This window comes from Notolepis coatsorum (assembly GCF_963971535.1).
Source record: "Notolepis coatsorum genome assembly, chromosome: 15".
Classification (NCBI taxonomy): Eukaryota; Metazoa; Chordata; class Actinopteri; order Aulopiformes; family Paralepididae; genus Notolepis; species Notolepis coatsorum.
Genome location: NC_140179.1, coordinates 90035048 through 90056991, shown reverse-complemented (window position 1 = coordinate 90056991; position 21944 = coordinate 90035048). Strand labels below are relative to the sequence as shown.

General features: G+C 43.5%; 1 protein-coding gene across 1 annotated transcript in view; it reads left to right on the top strand.

Moving 5' to 3' along the window:
- The window catches only part of brd1a (bromodomain containing 1a), a 52530-nt gene extending 30790 nt beyond the window's left edge, over positions 1–21740 (top strand). The window contains 7 exon segments of the mRNA XM_084330121.1: positions 8137–8270; positions 12647–12756; positions 13631–13645; positions 13647–13674; positions 13677–13748; positions 13751–13784; positions 20734–21740. Of these exon segments, the coding sequence (XP_084186247.1) occupies positions 8137–8270; positions 12647–12756; positions 13631–13645; positions 13647–13674; positions 13677–13748; positions 13751–13784; positions 20734–20917 (577 nt within the window). The 3' untranslated portion in view covers positions 20918–21740.
- The last annotated feature ends 204 nt before the right edge of the window (positions 21741–21944 follow it).

Below are 21944 nucleotides of genomic sequence, written 5' to 3'. Positions count from 1 at the left end.
CTAATACCTGTTATCTAAAAACCTACACACATTTTTTTTTTTATCCACTTTTTCTCCCATTTTTCTATATTTTCTCCCATCCCAATTTTCGTATCATCCAATTCAACCCTCCCCTGTCACGAACGCTGTTTCTTGCCTCCCACAAGCCGGCTGCAATGTGGACTAAGTCATACATAGCACAAGTCCCCTCCGGTACTTGAGGTAACAGCAGTCGCATCTTTTCACCTGCGCAGCTCGATCTCTCAGTGTCGAGGAGTAACGCGTGGGAGGCTCACGCTGCCCCCGACACTTCCTGATTCTACTGCGCAGGCGCACCAACCGACTTGTAGGAGTCGCTTGTTCACAACGTTCGATCCCCACCCTTCAGTTTTCCCTCCCCGTAATACGGCCAATGTGTATTACTGCGGACGACCAGCTAAACTGAAAACAATGTGGAGAGCTGGATTCGAACACGCAAATCCTAGCGTCTCCACACTGGTGGCGAGTGCCTTGCCCACTACACCACCTAGCCGCCCTAAAAACCTACACACATATGCTCCAGCTCGAACCCCCCCCCTCCCGGACCCCTCTTTGGATAGTACCTCCATTATCCCTCGCTCCTAACCAGACACTACCATTATAAGCTAGCTTTTATTCTCTCAGTCCCAATACATGTGCATAAATGTCCCTTCGTCCCCATTTGTACATTGGGAGCATTTGGAGTCTTGTTTAAGACCCATTCTGTTCAGTCTTATAGGAGTCAAGTATGTCCTGTGAATATAGTTAAGATTGATTTGTTGATGGTCCGGGTTCCTTGATGTAAGTCGGACATTTGCCCAGGCTCCTTGCCAATCAAAGTCACTTTCCAGGTCTGGTATATCCCTCCTCCAGACAGAGTCTAGTTGGAGGGTTTCATACGAGGACGTTAGTAATTGATGATAAAAATCTGAAACAAAACCTCTCGATGTCTCTCTTTCATAGAAGAATTTGTGGTATCTGTGGTGTTCAATTGGTATGTCTAATGGAACACCGTGAGACTTCAAACATAGCCGTAACTGTATGTAAAAAAGCCATGTGGACTTGGTGAGATTACATTTTTTGCATATTTCTCCATAACTACAAAAACCCTGTTTGTTAAAAACATCCCCTAATGAGTGTATGCCTTGCTCTTCCCATATAGGGAATCTTATAGGTCGTTTTTCAATTAAGAGTGCATTGTTATTGAATAAGGGAGTATGATTGTGCCATTTATGTGGGTTAGGATATTTTTTTTGTGTTTCACGCCATATCCGGATCGCATGAGTAATTATGGGGCCAAATTTCCGTTCACAATGCTTGATTGGTAGTTTAGTGTATGCTATGTCCTTCAGTCTATGTGGGGCTACTATGTTTTCTTCTAATTTTCTCCAGGATACTAATGCTTGGGGATCAAACCATGTTGTCAATGGTCTTAATGTGTACGCCTTAAAATAGTGGAAAAAATCTGGAAATGCCATGCCACCCTCTGCTTTATTTCTCTGTGCGGTGGATCTTTTTATACGTGGTGGTTTGTTATTCCAAATAAATTTGTATGTGGAGGAGTGTAATCTTTTCCAGTAACCCTCTGGAGGGGGTAACGGTAGCATTGAACTGAAGAAGTTGATTCTAGGTAGTACGTCCATCTTAACTATTGATATCCGTGCCTGTACTGAGTTTTTAAGTTTTGCCCACCTATCAAGGTCGTCTTTGATTTTGTTTTGGATTTTTGTGTAATTGTGCTTCACCGTTTGTCTTATGGTGGGGAATATTTCCACTCCCAAGCATCTAAAATGTTTTCCCATAGGTATCTCTCCTGGGAGGGTTATATCTTTTTTTGCAGGGGTGTTAAGTGGAAGGAAAGCCGACTTCGGCCAATTTATCTTAAATCCCGATAAATCACCAAAGTTCTCAATCAACTTGAGCAGATGAGGCAATGTGGTGTTGGGGTTTTGCATGAACAGTATTACCGTACGTCGTCCGCATATAAACAAATTTTATGTTGTGTGCCCTTGATTACGATTGGTTCTATGGATTGGGATTGTCTTATATATTGTGCTAAAGGCTCTAATGATAGATCGAATAGTCCGGGACTAAGAGGGCAACCCTGTCTGGCTGAGCGTGATACCGGAAAGATTTTGGAGATGATTGTACCTGTTGTAATCATGGCCGATGGGTCTTTGTATAATACTTTAATCATATCAATGAATCCTTTTCCTAACCCCATCCTTTCTAATACTGCCCATAGATACGACCATTCCAGCCTGTCAAAAGCTTTCATTGCATCCAGGGACAGCATCGCCTTAGGTATGGTGTCGTCCTTGTCGGCATCTAGTATGTGCAGTATTCGTCTTATGTTATCAGTGATCAGGCGGCCTCTTATGAAGCCAGTTTGGTCCGGATGAACTAAAGACGTCATATGCTTTTGTAATCTGATGGCTAATACCTTAGAGTACAGTTTGATATCGGTTCCGAGGAGGCTTAAGGGTCTGTAACTACCGCACTCGGTGGGGTCTTTGTCTTTTTTGAGAAGGACTGTTATGAGTGCAATATTGTCGTTTTTATGGAAGTTCCCCTCCTTGACTGAGTATAAGATCATATTTAGTAATAAGGGTCCAATTATGTCCCAACAAGAAAGGTACATTTCTGGTGGGATACCGTCTCTTCCAGGAGCCTTACCACTTTGCATTTCGGATATGGCCTTCTTGAGTTCCTCTAGTGTGATCGGTGTTTCTAGCTGTTTAGCGTCATCCTCTGAAAGTTTAGGGAGAATAATTTGATTAAGATATGTGTCCATTTTGTTTTGATCGAAGGTCGTTTCTGATTTATATAAGTCGGAGTAGAATTCTTTGAATGTATCGTTTATTTTTTCAGGGTCTGTTTCAAGTACTTGTTGTGCTCTAATGGTAGTTATATCTGCAAATTTTGCATTAATTCTTAATCGCATGGCTAATAGGTGACTAGGTTTAGAACCTTGGGAGTACTGCTGTTGTCTTGTGCTGCGTATTTGTATTTCCGATTGTTGTCTGTATATGGCATTGATCTCTTTTTTTAGTACATTAACTTGATTTTCTAGTCGAGTTGAGTTGTTGTATTTTAAAGAATGAAATAACGTTGAGTAAAGCGTTTCCAGTTCAGACAGTTTTGTGCATTGATTCTTGCGCATTTTGGAGGAAAAGCTATCAGTGAAATCCTTGATCATTCCCTTTACCGACATCCATATTATTCTGGGGTCTTGCACCGAGTTTGCATTCTCCCGTAGGAATACTATAAGAGCGTCTTTGAGTTGTGTAATGAATTCCTTGTTATTAAGCAGCATCGATTTAAATCGCCATCTTGGGGCTCGGGAAGATAGTATACCAAATGTTCCTTTTAGGAGTAAATAACAGTGATCTGATAGTGCATTGGGTATCATTTCCACTTCATATTTATCAAATAGTCTCGGGGATGCAAAGACATAGTCTATTCTGGATAATGTGTTATGTCTCGCAGATCGACAAGAGTACTTTCGGGTCGTGGGATTAAGTGAACGCCATAAATCATTTACACCTGTAATCTTCGACCAATCCTTTAATGCTTTAGATGAATTCTTTTGTTCGCTGGAAAAGGCGAGGTAAGATTTGTCCATCCTTGGATTCCAAATGGCATTAAAATCCGCACCTATTATAAATGAGTAATCGGGAAGGTCTAACATTGCATTGGTTAGTCTCTGCAATTAATCTGATCCTCTCGGGTGATTTGCCCGAGAAGTAAAATGAGGAAGCTGGATTTCCCCCCCCCCCCCATGTGTTTAGTTCAATCCATTCCAAAGGGGTGCAGTACAACAGGGAGAGACGATAGGGGGCGGTATTTTCCCAATGGAGCTCAGAGAGTTTGCAGCACTAACGTGAGACTAGATTGATGAAATATTCATTAAAATCGCTAATAATAAAATAAAAAAGCGAGATTTATCGTCGCTGGCACTCAACGGTCGGCATGAACTAACGATAAATCTCGTCGCTGGCACTCAATGTGTTAACACACATTTTATTCACATGTGGTGACTTTCTTCAGTTTATGTGGTATTTAACACACATTTTATCCACATGTGACTTTCTTCAGTTTATGTGGTGTTTAACACACATTTGAGTCACATGTGACTTTCTTCAGTTTATGTGGTATTTAACACACATTTTAGTCACATGTGACTTTCTTCAGTTTATGTGGTATTTAACACACATTTTAGTCACATGTGACTTTCTTCAGTTTATGTGGTGTTTAACACATTTTATTCAGGCGGCTACGTGGCATAGTGGGCAAGGCGCTCGCCACGAAATCTGGAGACGCTGGGCTCGGCTGTTCGAACCCAGCGCTCCACATTTGCTTTCAGTTTAGCTGGTCGTCCGTACTAATACACATTGGCCGTATTAGGAGGTGGGAAACTGATGGGTGGGGATCGGGCGTTGTGGACAGCGACTCCTACAGGTCGGTTGGTGCGCCTGCGCAGTAGAATCAGGAAGTGTCGGGGGCAGCGTGAGCCTCCCACGCGTTACTCCTCGCCACTGAGAGATCGAGCTGCGCAGGTGAAAAGATGCGACTGCTGTTACCTCAAGTACCGGAGGGGACTTGTGCTATGTATGACTTAGTCCACATTGCAGCCGGCTTGTGGGAGGCAAGAAACAGCGTTCGTGACAGGGGAGGGTTGAATGGGATGATACGAAATTGGGATGGGAGAAAATATAGAAAATGGGCGAAAAAGTGGATACAAAAAAACACACATTTTAGTCACATGTGGTGATTTTCTTCAGTTTATGTGGTGTTTAACACACATTTTAGTCACATGTGGTGACTTTCTTCAGTTTATGTGGTGTTTAACACACATTTTAGTCACATGTGACTTTCTTCAGTTTATGTGGTGTTTAACACACATTTTAGTCACATGTGACTTTCTTCAGTTTATGTGGTGTTTAACACACATTTTATTCACATGTGGTGACTTTCTTCAGTTTATGTGGTGTTTAACACACATTTTAGTCACATGTGGTGACTTTCTTCAGTTTATGTGGTGTTTAAGATGGGATGGGTATCGTTAGGATTTTATCGATACTACTACTCCTATCGATACTGCTTAACGGTTCGGTACTTTATCGATACTCTTATCGGTTCTTTTTGATAATTTTTTTATGATTTTTATATTTGCAGTTGAGAGCATTGGTCATCTCCCTACAGTAAAGATTAGAAATGATTGAATTATTGTAAATGTGTGTGGAGTGGTGGGAATAGCTGCTTCAATAATAACTTATAACGACAACAGACAAGTTAGACAACTATGTATACAAAAAAAACGATATACACTGAATGATTAGTTGTTACCTAAAGTCCTTGGACTCCACTGTAGAGAACGGGTGCAGGCCTTTGACAACAAACTTTGTCACAGCCCTGTGACACTCGTTCACCCTATCCTCTGTCATCTTTCCTCTAGCTGCTAGGGAGAAAGGACTTTGGGTGGTGGAGGTAGAGCCTAGGGAGGATGTGTGGTGGGCTCACTGGCCTGGGACACATTGGTGGCTGACCTCAGCTTGACGATCTATAAAAAGTTTTTAGATTGTAGTATTTGTAGCTAAACAATTATTTTGTTTATTAGCCTATTTGTAATAATTCGTTATTAGCCTAGGAAACTCCGTATCTTGGCTTACCGGCTGCAGTGGACGTGGATGCAGATGGACCACTGCGCGCAAGGCAGTCGAATACGGCGCATTTCTGCACACTAATATAGTGTTTTGCAAACAAATGTTTTGATAGATTGCTCGTATTGCCACCCTTACTGGCAAATGTTTTGTTGCACTTGTGAACGCTTCGCTCTATCCGCCATCACGACTCAGTCCATGCAGAGCTGTCTGTGTCTGTGTGCAGCGCGCGTCGGCACGGAGACAGCGCTGAGATGCTTCCAGCTGCAGCACATCAGGTGTGCGGGGCTTGTATGTGCGGGGCTTGTAAGCGCTGCTGTCTGACGTGCTGCAGCTGCATACTATTGACAGCGCTTTCATTAAGGAGTACCCGTATGTATGTGTAGCGCGACTCGCGAGGAGTGTGTGTAATGACTCGCTGCTTCTCGTGCAGAGACAGAGAGAGGAGAGATCGTTCGCAACTTTTAAATAATAATAATAATAATAATAATAATAATAATAATAATTTCTCTAGAGTATCGATAGCAGTACCGAGGACGTCGGAGCTTATAAATACTCCGGTATTTTCTAATATAGTACCGGTTCCCGTTTAAAACCGGGGTCCGGGGGGCATCCCTAACACACATTTTAGTCACATGTGGTGACTTTCTTCAGTTTATGTGGTATTTAACACACATTTTAGTCACATGTGGTGACTTTCTTCAGTTTATGTGGTGTTTAACACACATTTTAGTCACATGTGGTGCCTTTCTTCAGTTTATGTGGTGTTTAACACACATTTTAGTCACATGTGGTGCCTTTCTTCAGTTTATGTGGTGTTTAACACACATTTTCAGATGCAATGGAAGCCTATGTCAGTGGTGAATCTGCCGAAAAGAAAGGGGAGATGGTTTTTCATTCACGAACTATAACATGGAGGACACAAAATGTTGGACACCGTTTTTGTTTTGTTTTGTTTGTGTGGCACATTTTTATGCTTGAGTGTGACACTGTAGCCTATTAGTGGTACAATACTAGTATTTCCTGAATGCAGAGAAGATCTGGCACCACTGGTTGTGACCGACCAGATGGGCTTGTTTCAGCAATCCAACTATGTTTCATGCATCACTGGTTGCCGGGTTTAATTTCATTCCACCTAAAACTCCACGATTTAGATTAAGTACAGATATGAGTACTTAATAATACCATTTCAGTTCCAACAATGACTTTGAAAACATGTTTTTTTTGCATCAGATGTTCCTCACTTTCTGACTGTAACAAATAAAATATACAACATGACGCTGTTGCTGACATTTTAAGTAAAAATAATATAAATATAACACATTTTATATTAACAAAATTAACATTGAGTGTTTTTATACACACATGGCACTGAGTAGTAGTATTGGAGTAGTTTTATGAGTATGAGAATGTGAGTACATGAGCACAGTAACAGCCATAGTAGAAATCCATGAATGTTCCATTACATCTCCTGACTTAAAGGTGCACTATGCAGCCTTGGGAGAGAAATGTGAAACAAACAAATTTGATGGTATTATTTTCACAACTGAATAAACAAACTATCCTTAGATGATAAGTGGGTCTCTGGAAACACTGTTTGAAGCTAGAAATCTGCCTGAAAAATTGCCATTTCACTGCAGTTGTTTACAATGGCAGGGCCCACCGTTTTGTTTACAAATATTCAAAGAAGCCTTACGGTTTGGTTCATGGTGCTTCAAAATGATTTTGTTTTGATTTATGATGACATACGATACAATAATTCTAAGGGTAGTAAATATGATTTGTACACTAATTGCAGATTATGCAAATGTAACCAAATCCCCAGATGTATTTTAAAACCCTTACAAAAAGTATATATTGGATCACAATTTGTATGAATGTTTTCCCCACCAAATAAACGACTGAAAATGACTCGGCTAACTTAACATCTCCTTTCAACAAACAGAAGGCCACGCCCCCTCAACATACTGAGATGGCTGTGCTCAGAGAGGGTGCACACTTCTAACAAATCAAATCTTTGTTAGGTTCTGAAGCTGAGAAAAATTACACTCTTGACATTAACATTCCACAATGAGCTTTTTTCTAAAGGACATACAAGACATGTGGGTTCCAAGTTCTTGCCTTGATGCAAAAATTATGTATATATAAATATATATCATTTTACTGTCACTGAAAAATTTGGTTATTATTTTCTGCCAATTCACCACTGGCATAGGCTTCCAGTGTATCTGGAAACACCACATAAACCCACGAAAGTCACCACATTTGACTAAAGTACTCTGCTAACCTTTGCTATTTTCACATATGTACATGTTCTTGCCCCAGGACAGTTCAGTCGACATCTGCAGACGTGCACTACTCTCCTAACGCTAGAAAGTAAAGAGAAGAACCCTCTGATTTTACCTTTGAATGACTGAATTGACATGATTGTACCCGGTTTGTTAAGTTCTGTGGGTTGTTGTTTTCTTGTTCACAGCGACGTTCTCCGTCTTCCAAAGTGCGGGAAGGGGAAACCGGCCCTGGTCCGGAGAAGCACTGTGGACGACAAGAGTGAGCTCATCGCCTGCATCGAGAACGGCAACTTTGCAAAAGCAGCTCGAATCGCCGCCGGTACGTTTGTCCTCCGTTGTCCTGTCCTCATAGGACATATGAACATCAGGTTTACTTGAAGGTTCAAATCTCAAAACCATTCAAACTGGCCTCTGTTTCCCCCCCAGTTTAGATTATAGCTGGATTTAAAGGATTGGTTCCCTTTAAAAAAAAAAAAAATTCTGTCATTATATACTCACCCCTATGTCAGTGGAAACTCAATTCGAAGTTTGTACGTCAACATAATACTCAGTTAGCTACTCCTGCTACATCTAGGCCTTCTCCAAAACAATTCTAATATACAGGCTCCATTTCTTTTGAGTTCCAAAGGGCATACAAATCTTGAATGGCCTGTGCAGCATTATCCAAATGTTTAGTAGCCAAATGGTTGCACAATGAAATGTCTGATGACTATGAAAGAGAATAACTATTGGGGGGGGGGGGGGGGGGGGGAAGGAAAGAGCGAGGAAGAGCGAGCAAGAGTCCATGTATTGTATTTATTATTTTTATGTCTTTTAATCTACATTCATTCTGATTTAATTACTGGACTGTCATTATTGTTATTATTATTTCTGTTATTGTCCTGTGATTTATCATTGATTATTACTGTTACTGTATTGTTTGTCTCGTTTCATGTTAAAAAAAGGGAAAATAAAAAACATTTGTTCAAAAAAAGAAAGAGAAGAACTAATAGCTCTTTGCTGAACCGTCAGACGGTTTGGTGATGTGGCCGGTGGCAAGAGACACGAGACAAACCGGTGGAGTTCGACCCTCAGCCTTGAAGCACCTGACCCTCAGTCTGAAGCACCTGACCCTCAGTCTGAAGCACCTGACCCTCAGTCTGAAGCACCTGACCCTCAGTCTGAAGCACCTGACCCTCAGTCTGAAGCACCTGACCCTCAGTCTGAAGCACCTGACCCTCAGTCTGAAGCACCTGACCCTCAGTCTGAAGCACCTGACCCTCAGTCTGAAGCACCTGACCCTCAGTCTGAAGCACCTGACCCTCAGTCTGAAGCACCTGACCCTCAGTCTGAAGCACCTGACCCTCAGTCTGAAGCACCTGACCCTCAGTCTGAAGCACCTGACCCTCAGTCTGAAGCACCTGACCCTCAGTCTGAAGCACCTGACCCTCAGTCTGAAGCAGCAGGAACAGAGAGAGAGCAGGGGACTGGTGGTGTAAATGTAGGAAACTTAGACAATGCTGCAAGACGTAGGCAATGAGCCGTTTTGAGATATTTGATGGACATCTTTCTTTATGCCCTTTGGAACTCCGGAGAAATGGAGCCTGTATATTAGCATATTGTTTTGGAGAAGGCCTAGATGTAGCTGCTAACTCTACCACCAGTATTATGTTGACGTACAAACTTCAATTGAGTTTCCACAGACATGGGGGTGAGTATATAATCTTTTTAATTGAACCATCCCTTTAAGCATTATTACACCCATGCTGGTGAAGCGCTGGCCACCAGGGTTCAAGTTGAAGGGCTGAAACCCTATTGTTTTCGTTGCTGACTTATTATTTTTCATCTTCAGAAATGTTTGCGCAAATTCCTGTGAGATGGTAAACAGCCTAAAGGGTTGTTATAATTAAAGGCCATAACTCCTGCGCCATGAGTCCCATATACACAACACCTAGTACAGACATCCATCTATCCTCCCTCTACACATTTGCCTCAAGGACTCATAAAGTCCGCTATATTGGATTTTCCAATATAAACATTTAAACACATTTTTGAGATCTCCTCCTACACCGTAAGTCTGATTGCTACCAAATCTTCTGTGGATCATTACTGCATCAAGCTTATCAGAAGTTGTATAAGGCTGGTTGATATCTCAGCGTTATGAAGATATTCACCAATGAACTTCAAAAAGTCTTGGCTCAGCACATAGTCAGCAAATGTTGGGCCAGTCAGCAAATGTTGGGCCACTCATCATGACATTTGCAGCTTACTGTATGTCCAGATATGGACCTGAAACATTCTCTGAAAGTTTCATTCAAACTGACCACTATGGGGCGCTACAAATGCAAAAAAAATTCTGTGGAATAACACAAATCTGACTATGATCTGTCCTATCTGATCATTACAAAACTCAAAGGAATTGTTTCATATCACTGTTTAACAATGTGTCTAAAATTCTTAGTAGCTTGAACCCCAGGGATTGCCACTTTGAGTGCCTATATGTATTATTATCATGTATTTGTATATTTTCTTATAGTTAGAATTAGTGCTGTCAGGTGATTACATTTTTTTATCTAATTAATTACAGGATTTGTAATTAATTAATCTAATTAATCGCATAACCATTTTATGCCTGATATTCTATGATCATATTTCAAATAGCATGTGTCCGGGTGGCAGAATTCAGTACTGTATCTACAAAACCTTCTGTTTAATCATCTTCCATCTATTAATTTGCTTAGATTTGTCAGGTCTGGTCAATTTGAGCATGGTGTTATTCACAGTCAAAGATAAATTTTTTTATTGATATTCTCATTTGGCTCATTACAATTTACTCAAGCCTAGTAACAGACACAGTATTTCTGACAGTGGGAATACATTCCCTGAGATCCATAGATGTCCCTAGAATCAGATACCAAGAACATGCAAATGGACCATATTATTATTATTATTATTTTTTGTAATTCATTTTGAGTTAATTTTCATAACGCGATAATTTGCTGTGTAATTAATTAATCTAATTAACGCGATAAACTGACAGCCCTAGTCAGAATACTATAAAAGAAGGGTCTCCAAAGGGCCAAACAATGTCAAGATATTTTACAATTGTCAACAAGTAAACGTAATTGACTTGTTAGTGTTTTTTAATAAGCTGGTTATTTCAAAATTACTCCACAAACACTTATGCTTGTGACCAAATACAATATCTCATCACTCTCTGGATCCCAATAGAATGTTGGGAGGCCCTGCTATAAAAACACAAGTATGTCCTTGTTCAAGACTCGAGCCGTCGTCAGTATGTTGTGGCTGGGCAGTAGCTGCTGTGTTTTCTGTGTGTGCATTAGGGCAAAAAATCGAATTTTAAATTTGTTGCAGAATTGTAGACCAGTTCGAATTCGAATTTCAGTGTAAATACAAAAATAAATAAAAAATTTTATCCACTTTTTCTCCTCTCTTTCTATTTTTCTCCCATCCCAATTTAGCCGTGCCAATTCTCCCCTCCCCTGTCTTGATCGTTGCTCGCATGTGCCCCCCACTGGCCGGTTGTAGGGAGGATAGAAGCCCATCACATGTCCCCTCCGATACATATGTAGGCAGCCAGTCGCATCTTTTCACCTGCCAGCGCGGACTCTCATTTGGTGAGGGGTAACGTGTGGGAGGCTCACACTACCCCCGCCATTTTCCTGTCTCTGCTGTGCAGGCGCCCCAACTGACCTGTAGGAGTCGCTGTTTACAACGTCCAGATTACCACCCATTGACTTCCCACCCGCTAACTCTGCCAATTGGGGCAATCAGGTGGCGTAGCGGAGATTGCGTTTGTCACCAACGCTGGAGACGCTGGGTTCGGGTCGCGTGTTCGAATCCAGCTCCCGGCGTTGTCACCAGCTTGGCTGGCCGTTCACACTAATACAATTGGCAGTATTAGGGGGTGGGGAAAGCTGGCGGGTGGGTCCTGGGCGTTGTGGACAGCGACCCCTACAGTTCGGTCGGGGCGCCTGCTCAGTGAGGGTAGGATCTGGTGTGAGGTAGTGCGGCCTCCCACACCTTACACTCTCCCAGTGAGAATCTGTGCGGCCAGGCTGGCTGCCGGCTGGCTGCACATGCGTCGGAGGAAAGCATGTGACAGTCTCCGGCCTCTCGGACCAACAGTAGGGGAAAGTGCAACAACCAGGAAGGGGGTTGGGAATTGGCATAACGACTAACAGTGGGATGGGAGAAAAATCGGAAAAAAATGAGGGGGAAAAAAGATAATAAAAAAAAAATATATATATATACCGGTATATATATATCTGCCAATTGAGTTAGTATGACGGCCGGCCCAAGCCGGAGGCAACGCCGACAACCGGATTCGATACCGGTGTCTCATGCGTTGGTAACGAGCACAATGTCGGCTGCGCCACCCAGCCGCCCTAAGTCTAAGCTATTTTCAAAGTTTTGGCTACTTTTCTTTTTACCATGGTATGTTTGGTATCATTATTTTCAGCACAGTCTCACCAAATTACCTGACACTTTTTTTTAATAATAATATTATAAACAATTTTAAACTAAAAAGATTAAACATTTTAAATTAAAAAAAATTTAAAATTCAAGTTTGAATCTCGTGTTTTTATGTAAATTCTATAATTAAATTCGAAAATAATGTGACAGCCCTAATGTGCATACTGAGTGAGCTCCCTCCTAACCTGGTTGGTGTTGTGGTTCTTCCTGTTTCCATAGAGGTTGGCAACAGCAATATCTGGATGCCCGCTAGTGCTGCGACTGTTGTACTGGAGCCACTCAAGCTGGTTTGGGCCAAATGTAGCGGCTACCCCTCCTACCCTGCCTTGGTGAGTGTGTGAGTGTGTGTGTGTGTGCATCTGTGCGTGCGTGACAAATGTATGATGGTCATTGGAAAAACTGACATTTGCTATTCTTTTTTGGGGGACTGGTGTCCACATTACTGCATCCTGTTTGTGTCTAGATAAGGGTCTCACACGAATGACTTATCCCACAGAATTTGTAGCAGTTATGAAATGTTTGGATTTATCATATCGACAATACTATATAATGAGACCCCCCCCCAGGGTGGTTGGGTTATAAATTGGATTCAATGTGTTTTTTGTTTGCCCTCTAGATGGCAGCCTTTTATTAGAAACCAATCTCATCTGACCTTAGATTTTTTTTTTATTATTATTTTTTATACAAATGTTTTTTATTTTCCCCCCTTTTTTTTTACATGAAACAAGACAAACAATACAGTAACAGTAATAACCAACGATAAGTCACAGGACAATAACAGAAATAATAATAACATAATGACAGTCCAGTAATTAAATCAGAATGAAAGTAGACTAAAAGACATAAAAATAATAAATACAATACATGGGCTCTTGCTCGCTCCCCCCCCCCCCCCCCCCCCCCCCCCCACAGGACCCCCACGTGGGCTATACATCCACTACTTCATTCAACACTCGGAAAATTCCAAATTTATAGCGTTCCTTTATCTTATCCACCACAGCTACCCAGACTGCTATGTTTGGCTTCATTAACACCTACAATTCGTGCAGTAGATATCTCTAGATAAATCACATCGAGATAGGTGAGAGTCCATACCTTCGGGCACATTTTATCCGGTTGAATCCCACGTTCGTCTCCGTGTCCATCTGCATGCATGAGTGCACACGCTCCCCCGGTAACCCCCATTCCCTCACCCCCCTCCAGATCATAGACCCCCACCATGCCGCGGGTGGGCTGCCAGCACAACGGGTGTCGATCCCTATGCCCCCCGTGGACGTGCTGCGCTTCGGGGAGCGGGAGCAGTACAAGGCCGAGGATCAGCTTACCTCGTCCTCTTCTTCGACAACAAGCGCAGCTGGTGAGTGATGTGAGCCGCCGTCCTGTCGCCCGGCGTTATTCTCCACCGTCGGGTCTGACGGACATTTTGAGAGACTTTCCGGTACAATTTATGATGCAATTTGCGACATATTTATTTATTTGCATTATCTTTTTTTTTAATCTACTTTTCTCCCATTTTCTATTTTTCTCCCATCCCAATTTCGTATCGTCCAATTCTACCCTCCCCTGTCTCCCACAAGCCGGCTGCAATGTGGACGAAGCCTTACATCACGTGTCCCCTCCGGTACTCGAGGAAGCAGCCGTCGCTCTTTTCACGTGCACAGCGCGATCTCTCAGCGTCGGGGGTCTGCGATTGGAGGGCACGCCCCGCCCCGGTCGCTTCCTGATTCTGCTGCGCAGGCGCACCGACCGACCTGTAGGAGTCGCTGTCCACAACGTCCGATCCCCACCCATCAGCTTCCCACCCCCTAATACTGCCAATTGTATTAGTATGAACGACCAGCCAAGCTGATAGCAATGCGGAGAGCTGGGCTCGAACCCAGCGTCTCCTGCATTGGTGGTGAGCGCCTTGCCCACTGCACCACCTAGCCGCCCTTATTTGCATTATCTTGTATTACAGTTGCTAGGGTGCTATTTAAATACCACTGCAAGGAACAATCTTTTTGATTCACTTAAGAATATTACAGTAGTATGCATAAATGTTTACATTATATATATGCCATGGATGACGGTATAGTAAAAACTCATACCATTTGCATGGATCTATGATGTATACCTTCATATTCTGTGTACCTCCCAGTATGGGTGGCAATCTTTGGGGATGTCAGGCGCGACAGTGGCTTGGGAGGTAGAGCAGTCGTCTGGCAATCCGGAGGTTCCCGGTTCGATTCCCGCTCCTCCCGGGCAGCGTGTCGATGTGTCCTTGAGCAAGACACTTAACCCCTAATTGCTCCCGATGAGCAGGTTGGCACCTTGCATGGTTGCCTCCGCCGTCAGTGTGTGAATGTGTGAGTGAATGTGTGAGTGAATGGGTAAAATGTGAGTAACAAATTGTAAAGCGCTTTGGATAAAAGTGCTATATAAAAAAGCAGCCATTTACCATGTCACGAATCAATTCTCGATTCATAAATCAATTCTCAATTCAATACATCGCATCGATTCTAGATAGCTTGTTACTTTTCCCCATTCGACTGTGGTAGGCGGTTGAACAAGTTTCAAAGAATAAAATCACACACAATCTCAAATGTAAAACCCCGCCTGCCATCTGAGTGAGACACACCGTTTGATGCTGTAGCAGCCGCGTCGGTCTTCTTCACCTTGTGGCGCGGCAGCTCCAGTAGCCATGGTTAGTGACCGGGCTGCTGCGGTGGTGGAACTATCCACTGCTTCTTCTGGTCCTCCTCCCCCAGCAGCCCTGACACAGAGCGGGCACCTTCAGAGCTTGCTGCAAGCCAGGTTCTTATTACACCTCCATGGGTAAAAATGTATGGGTAACCGTCGGTAGTGTGATAGTAAAGGGTTAACCTTCTGTAGTGTGGCAGTGAACGGGTTAAGGTGGCTCCGTTGTCTGCCTCAGCTAGACATCCTACCTACGCGCTGTGGTGTCGCCCGACGTGCAGTTAAATCTTGGTCCAGCTGCACGTCGGCCTGGCCGGTTGGCTCCTTGGCTTCGGGCGCCAGAGACTTTAGTTTGTAGAGCAGGAGCCTCGAGCTGCCAGTCACTGGTGATAGAAGGTGACGAATGGCAACAGTGGCTCAGAAGGTAGAGAGTAGGGTTGGGCATCGTTTGGATTTGAACGATTCCGGTTCCGATTCTCCATATCGATTCCTGTTCTAAACTATTCTCGGTTCCGATTCTTTGAGGTGCAGGTCAAAACAGGTCACAGCTTATTTCGCAGGAGAATTATTATTATTATTTTTTTATTTGTTTCATACTATTCACATTTTCAGTTGACTTGAGTTGAGTTTTTTTTATTATTATCTCCTTTTTCCGATTTTTTCTCCCATCCCACTGTTAGTCGTTATGCCAATTCCCAACCCCCTTCCTGGTTGTTGCGCACCCCCCCCCCCTACTGTTGGTCCGAGAGGCCGGAGACTGTCACATGCTTTCCTCCAACGCATGTGCAGCCAGCCGGCAGCCAGCCTGGCCGCGCAGATTCTCGCTGGGAGAGTGTAACGTGTGGGAGGCCGCACTACCTCTCTCCAGATCCTACCCTCGCTGAGCAGGCGCCCCGACCGAACTGTAGGGGTCGCTGTCCACAACGCCCAGGACCCACCCGCCAGCTTTCCCCACCCCCTAATACTGCCAATTGTATTAGTGTGAACGGCCAGCCAAGCTGGTGACAACACCGGGAGCTGGATTCGAACATGCGAACCCAGCGTCTCCAGCGTTGGTGACGAACGCAATCTCCGCTACGCCACCTGACCGCCCCGACTTGATACAGTTTAAATTGGTTGCTGTACTGTAACTAGGGTATTAACCCATTCTCTGCCGGAGCTTATATTCATCCTTGTAGCCTCTCTGCCAGCACTATTTGTCTATGGAGATGTTCACTTTCTTTGCAGGGCTATAACTTTTTAAATTGTATTGCTAAATTGACATTACTATGGCCCATTCAACATCAATTATCTATCGTTCAGGATGTAGGAACGTTTGACTTTTTCATTCACACATTCATACTAAAATACCGTCCAGAGTATAAATATGTTTTTATCGTTTTCTGCTGTATTTCATAGAACGTGCGATATAGCCATAAATGCATATATTAGATGATCAAATGCAGTTTGATACGATCAACGTTATATTAACAATTTCACATGTACATGATCCTAAACGTCATCTGCTGGTGACCGGAGGGGGGGGGGGGGGGGGTCGTTTATAATGCAATGACCGACGTTAACACTTTGGCTGCCTAAGGTTAAATTCATGATATACCATAGATTGCCAGCGCTATTTGTCTATGGAGAAAGTCCCCTTCTTTGCAGGGCTATAACTTTTTAAATTCTATTGCTACATTGCCATTATTAGGGCCCATTCAAAGTCCTATATGTATTGTTCATTGTATAGCAACGTTAAACTTTTTCATTCACATATTCATAGTAAAGTATGGTCTAATGTATAAGTATGTTTTCATCTCTTTCTGCAGCTTTCTCCAGAATGTGATATATAGCCCCAAATGCATTATATTGATGATGAAATACAGTTTGATGGCAATCAGTGCGATATAAAAAATTCCAACTAGACGTACTTCTAGAAGTTACTACACGTCATCTGATGTTGACCGGATGGGCGAGGGGGCGTTTATAATTCCGTGGGCAGCGTTATACCAATCATCTAATGTGGGTCAAATGTTGATAATAGCAGTTAGTATCGAAGACGGTAACGTTACACGCTGAAACTCACCCCAGTCTCCGCGCGCCGTTGGGCGATCATCGTCGAGTAGAAATCTTATCATTATGGGATATATTTTTACCCGGTCCATCTCCAGCTTGTATAATGGTATATACGTCCAAATCATGTTGTTTATCGAGTTATTGCCAATCGATCACCGTGTAGCGTGACGAGCCAGAGTCCCATGAACTATAGCGAGCGCCCGGAAGTACTACGGTCGTCATGACAACCTCTATTCAACATCCTGTTTGGCGATTGCGCCGATCGGCCAACAGATGGCGCTCCTGAACCGCCAGAGAGCTCAGTGGGTCCTGCTGGTGGATCTCAGGCCAGCGGAGGGGACATATGAATCCGATCGCAGATTTTTGAAATATTGATATAAGGACGACGTAACGCGTCCTCCGGCAACTTTAGCATGGCCAGCAAAGACGTCTAAAGACGGGTCCCGGCACTCAAAGTGTTAAATGATTCATAATCAAAAACGCTGAAACTCACGGCAGCTTCCTCGTAGCGATGGGGGATGATACTGGAGCAAAAAGATCGCTATTATGGGATGTTGATCTAGGTGATCCAGTTCCGGTTTGTATAATACTAATATACATCCAATCATGTTGTTTGAGTTATGGCAACGGATCGATATGCACGGTGTCTGGATAGAGTCCCGCGAGCGATAGCGAGTGGCCGGATGGAATAGCGGACGGACTAAGCACTTCCGGCCACTTCCGGTATTGGCAACTCGCCGATCGGCCACCAGGTGGCGGTATTGAAGCGTTGGAGAGTTGAGCGGAGATCTACAGCACCAGTCAAGACTCCGTGGGTGAAATGTGGGATAAAAAATTTCAATTGTACAAGGTCCTAAACGTCATGACTCATCATCTGCTGGTGACCGGAGGGGGGGGGGGGGGGGGGGGGGGTCGTTTATAATGCAATGACCGACGTTAAATGTTTCATGTAGTATGCGTGATATATAGATCATAGCAGTTTGTATGGATAATAGGGGTGTAACGATACGCGGATACGTACTGTACCGCGTCAATGTGGTCCTCCGGTACAGTACGGGCTGTGCACCGTACGATTGCAACGGTGCGGAACCTTTTTTTGCGTAATTTGTCAACAACACTGCGGTCTGCTGTGAGCATTATAAAACAAACGTGTGTTTAACCGACCATGAATTAAAGTGTCAATGCTGTTTGTCATTTTAACAGCAGATACTTTCTTAAATGCCATCCTCCCGACAGAGTGGTGTTGACGGGGAGCTCTGATGGGTTCGCTTGGTGGTGTTATTAGCATTAGCTGAACAGCTAACCGAAAGCTAGCATTAACTAACGTTAAAGGTTTAGCCATAACGTTACCTTGGCTAAAGTTGGGGCTATTCATAATCCAGCAATAATGGCTGCAGACCTGCAAGCAAAGTACAGCAAGTTGGCAAAGGAGTATTCCAACGTAAATCACATTTTCACCAGTAAAGTTAGTCTTTCCATCTCTCGGTAGCTCATGCTAGCTAACCTAGCTCACGTTAGAGTCGTTACTGAACCACCTCGCGTACACAATTAATGACATGTTGCGGACAGCCATATCGGTGACAATGTTTAGCTTTTAGTACCGAACCGTGGATTTTGTGTACCGTTACACCCCTAATGGATAATAATTATCTAAAACGCTGAAACTCACCGCAGCTTCCTCGTAGCAATGGGGGATGATACTGGAGCAAAAAGATCGCTATTATGGGATGTTGATCTAGGCGAACCATTTCCAGGTTGTATAATACTATATACGTCCAAATAATGTTGTTTATCGAGTTATGGCAACGGATCGATTATCCAGTGTGTCCAGATGGAGTCCCGCGAGGGATAGCGAGTGGTGGACGGAATAGGGGTGACACCAAGCACTTCCGGCCCCACTTCCGGTTTGGCAACTCGGGTGGCGGTATTGAAGCGCTGGAGAGTTGAGCGGAGTCCTACAGCACCAGTCAAGGATCCGTGGGTGAAATATGAATACCATGACAGAAATATTGATCTCAAAGACGCTGTAAAACGTCATTGGCAGATTAAGCATGGCGAGGATTCCGGCTCCTCCCGGCAGCGCGTCGAAGCATCCTTTGAGCAAGACACTTAACCCCTAACTGCTCCCGATGAGCAGGTTGGCACCTTGTTTGTTTGTATAACTTTTATTTACCCAGGGTAGGTTCTCTGAGCACAGATGCTCTTTTTCAGGAACGCCCTGCTTCACATTCACACAGTTCCATTCACACCTGGGAGCTGCCCAGTACAACCACAGTCTGATACCATTGGCCACTGAGCAACTCCACTGGAGCAGTTGGGGGTTAGGTGCCTTGCTCAAGGGCACTTCAGCGGCAGATTTTTCCTGCCGGTCCCGGGGATTGAACCGGCGACTTTCCGGTCACAAACCCGCTTCTCTAACCATTAGGCCACCACTGCCCTTGCATGGTTGCCTCTGCCGTCGGTGTGTCAATGTGTGAGTGAATGGGTGAATGTGAGACATAAGTTGTAAAGCGGTATAATATAAATGCAGTCCATTTACCAAATGACGGTGTTGCTCTTGGATGTCCTTGCATCACATGTAAGTGCTACGCTTGTTGCTTTGTCCAAGGCTGCTGGGACCTTTTCCTTTGTCTCTTGGTAACGTTGGCAGAGGCACCTCTCTCTCTCAGTAACAAGCCGACTGGATGATGTTATTAACGACTGCATTATCTCTGTAGGGGCACAGGTCCTTTGAAATTAAATGGATGTTATATGGACCAAGTTATGTATGGGCACCTTGGATGGAGTTCTTTTCTTTTCTTATTGCCTGTTCAGAGTTGGCTTGGAAGTGGTGCAGTTGCAACGTTGGGACGACCAGAATGTTTTGCTACTTGCTCCACTTCCTTGGTCTCTGGATGATACAGTAGCCATTATGATAATGTTGAGCATAAAATGCGAGTCGTCATTTGTTCAGTAGTATTCCCAAAACACTTCACCGTTGTTTTCAAGCTTCGTCTTGTCCTTCATTGAATGCGTGCCTTCGTTGAAGATCATTTTACTCCTCCACTGTCAGCCTGCCGTCCTGCGTCTTACGGCATGGCCGCCTGCAGCCATTGTTTTTATACATGGCAATGGTTGCTATGTGCAAAACAACAGTTGCTATGTGTTGACATGTGAAATAGACCAACAAAATCATAATCATTTGGTGTCTCATTACTGGATCTTTTAAACACTTGACACGTCACAGTAGAACAGTAATATCATGCTTTTCCAGTGTTTTGGGTGACGGTACTATCTTCCAGGACTTTTACCTTTACTTTTAAAACCGACATTGTACAATTCTACACTACTACTGTACATTTCTGTATATTTGTACTGTATATTTTATATTAGAAAATGTATATACATAACATAGGAAATGTATATCCCGGACTGTATTTAATTGAATTGTATTCCTAGTTTTATTTGTATTCTTATTCGTGACTTTTGCTTTGCCTACCTAAATGTTTACTGTTTTCTGTGAGTGATTTGTAGTGCCAAATTTCCCTCGGGATGAACAAAGTATTTCTATTCTATCCCCCCCACTCCTCCCCCAGGCAATGGCTTCCCAGGTCCAAGATGGTCCCTCTGGGGATGGACAAGACCATAGACAAGATCAAGATGATGGAGGGACGCACGTCCAGCGTCCGCAAGGCCGTCCGGACGGCCTTCAACCGCGCCATGAACCACCTCAGTATCGTGCAGGACGAGCCCGTCAGTGACCTCAGCGACGTGGACTGATTAATAAACACACACGCGTGTGTTCACGCCTCTGTCTTAACCCCTCGAGGCCTGAGCCTCTCTCTCTCTCTCCTAACACCGACTTCCTACTCCAACTGTCTCTGAGACCCAATCATGTTTACTGGTGCTCCTCTCCCACACACACACACACGCATTCTTGTATTTCTATACTTTCCATTACACTACATCCATTCCCTAGCCCTTTTCCCAAACCGTAAAGGGCCATTTCACCCAACTAAACAATGCTGATTTATTTTGCACATAATCTCACGCACATCCAAAAACTCTAAAAACGGTTTTGTACACATCTGTTTTATTCTTGAGAGTTAACCTGTTAAGCCCTAGCCATATCTTCTGAAAATTCACCTAAAAGTACATACCCAAGTAAATGAAGAATTGCTCCACAACTACAAGGTCCATTTGCATGCTCTTGGTATCTAGGGACATCTATGGACCTCAGGGAATGTATTCCCAGTGTCGGATATCTGTCTGTTACCAAGCTTGAGTAAATTGTAATGGACCAAAGGAGAATAATAGTAAAAGGCTAAGCAAATGAACAAATGGCAGATCATTTACAGGGTTTTTTGTAGATGATTGTCAAGTTATGTGGTTTTTTCTTGGTACCAGTGCTGCCCAAACTTGAAAAACGGCTTTAACCCCAACAGAGGACGCTGGGACAACTCAACTCCGATTTTAATTACTTTTCATTTCTTCCAACACATCATCATTCCAAACATGTTGTTGAAGGTAGTCATTGAAATCATGTTGTTGAAGGTAGCATCATCGAAAGTAGGTTGAAAACCTTTAAAGAAAAACACACAAATGTGCCACTCCACAAATAACAAGTGCATGCCAAATAATCAAATACACTCCCTTCAATTGTAGTATTTTCAGTATATGATTATGTGTACCGTGACGTTTAAGCTCTGCCTTTCTCTTGAAGCTCATGGCACACTGGTCACAGCAGTAAGGTTTCTCTCCTGTGTGTACCATGTGGTGTTTTTTTTAGGTTTTCCTTTCTCTTGAA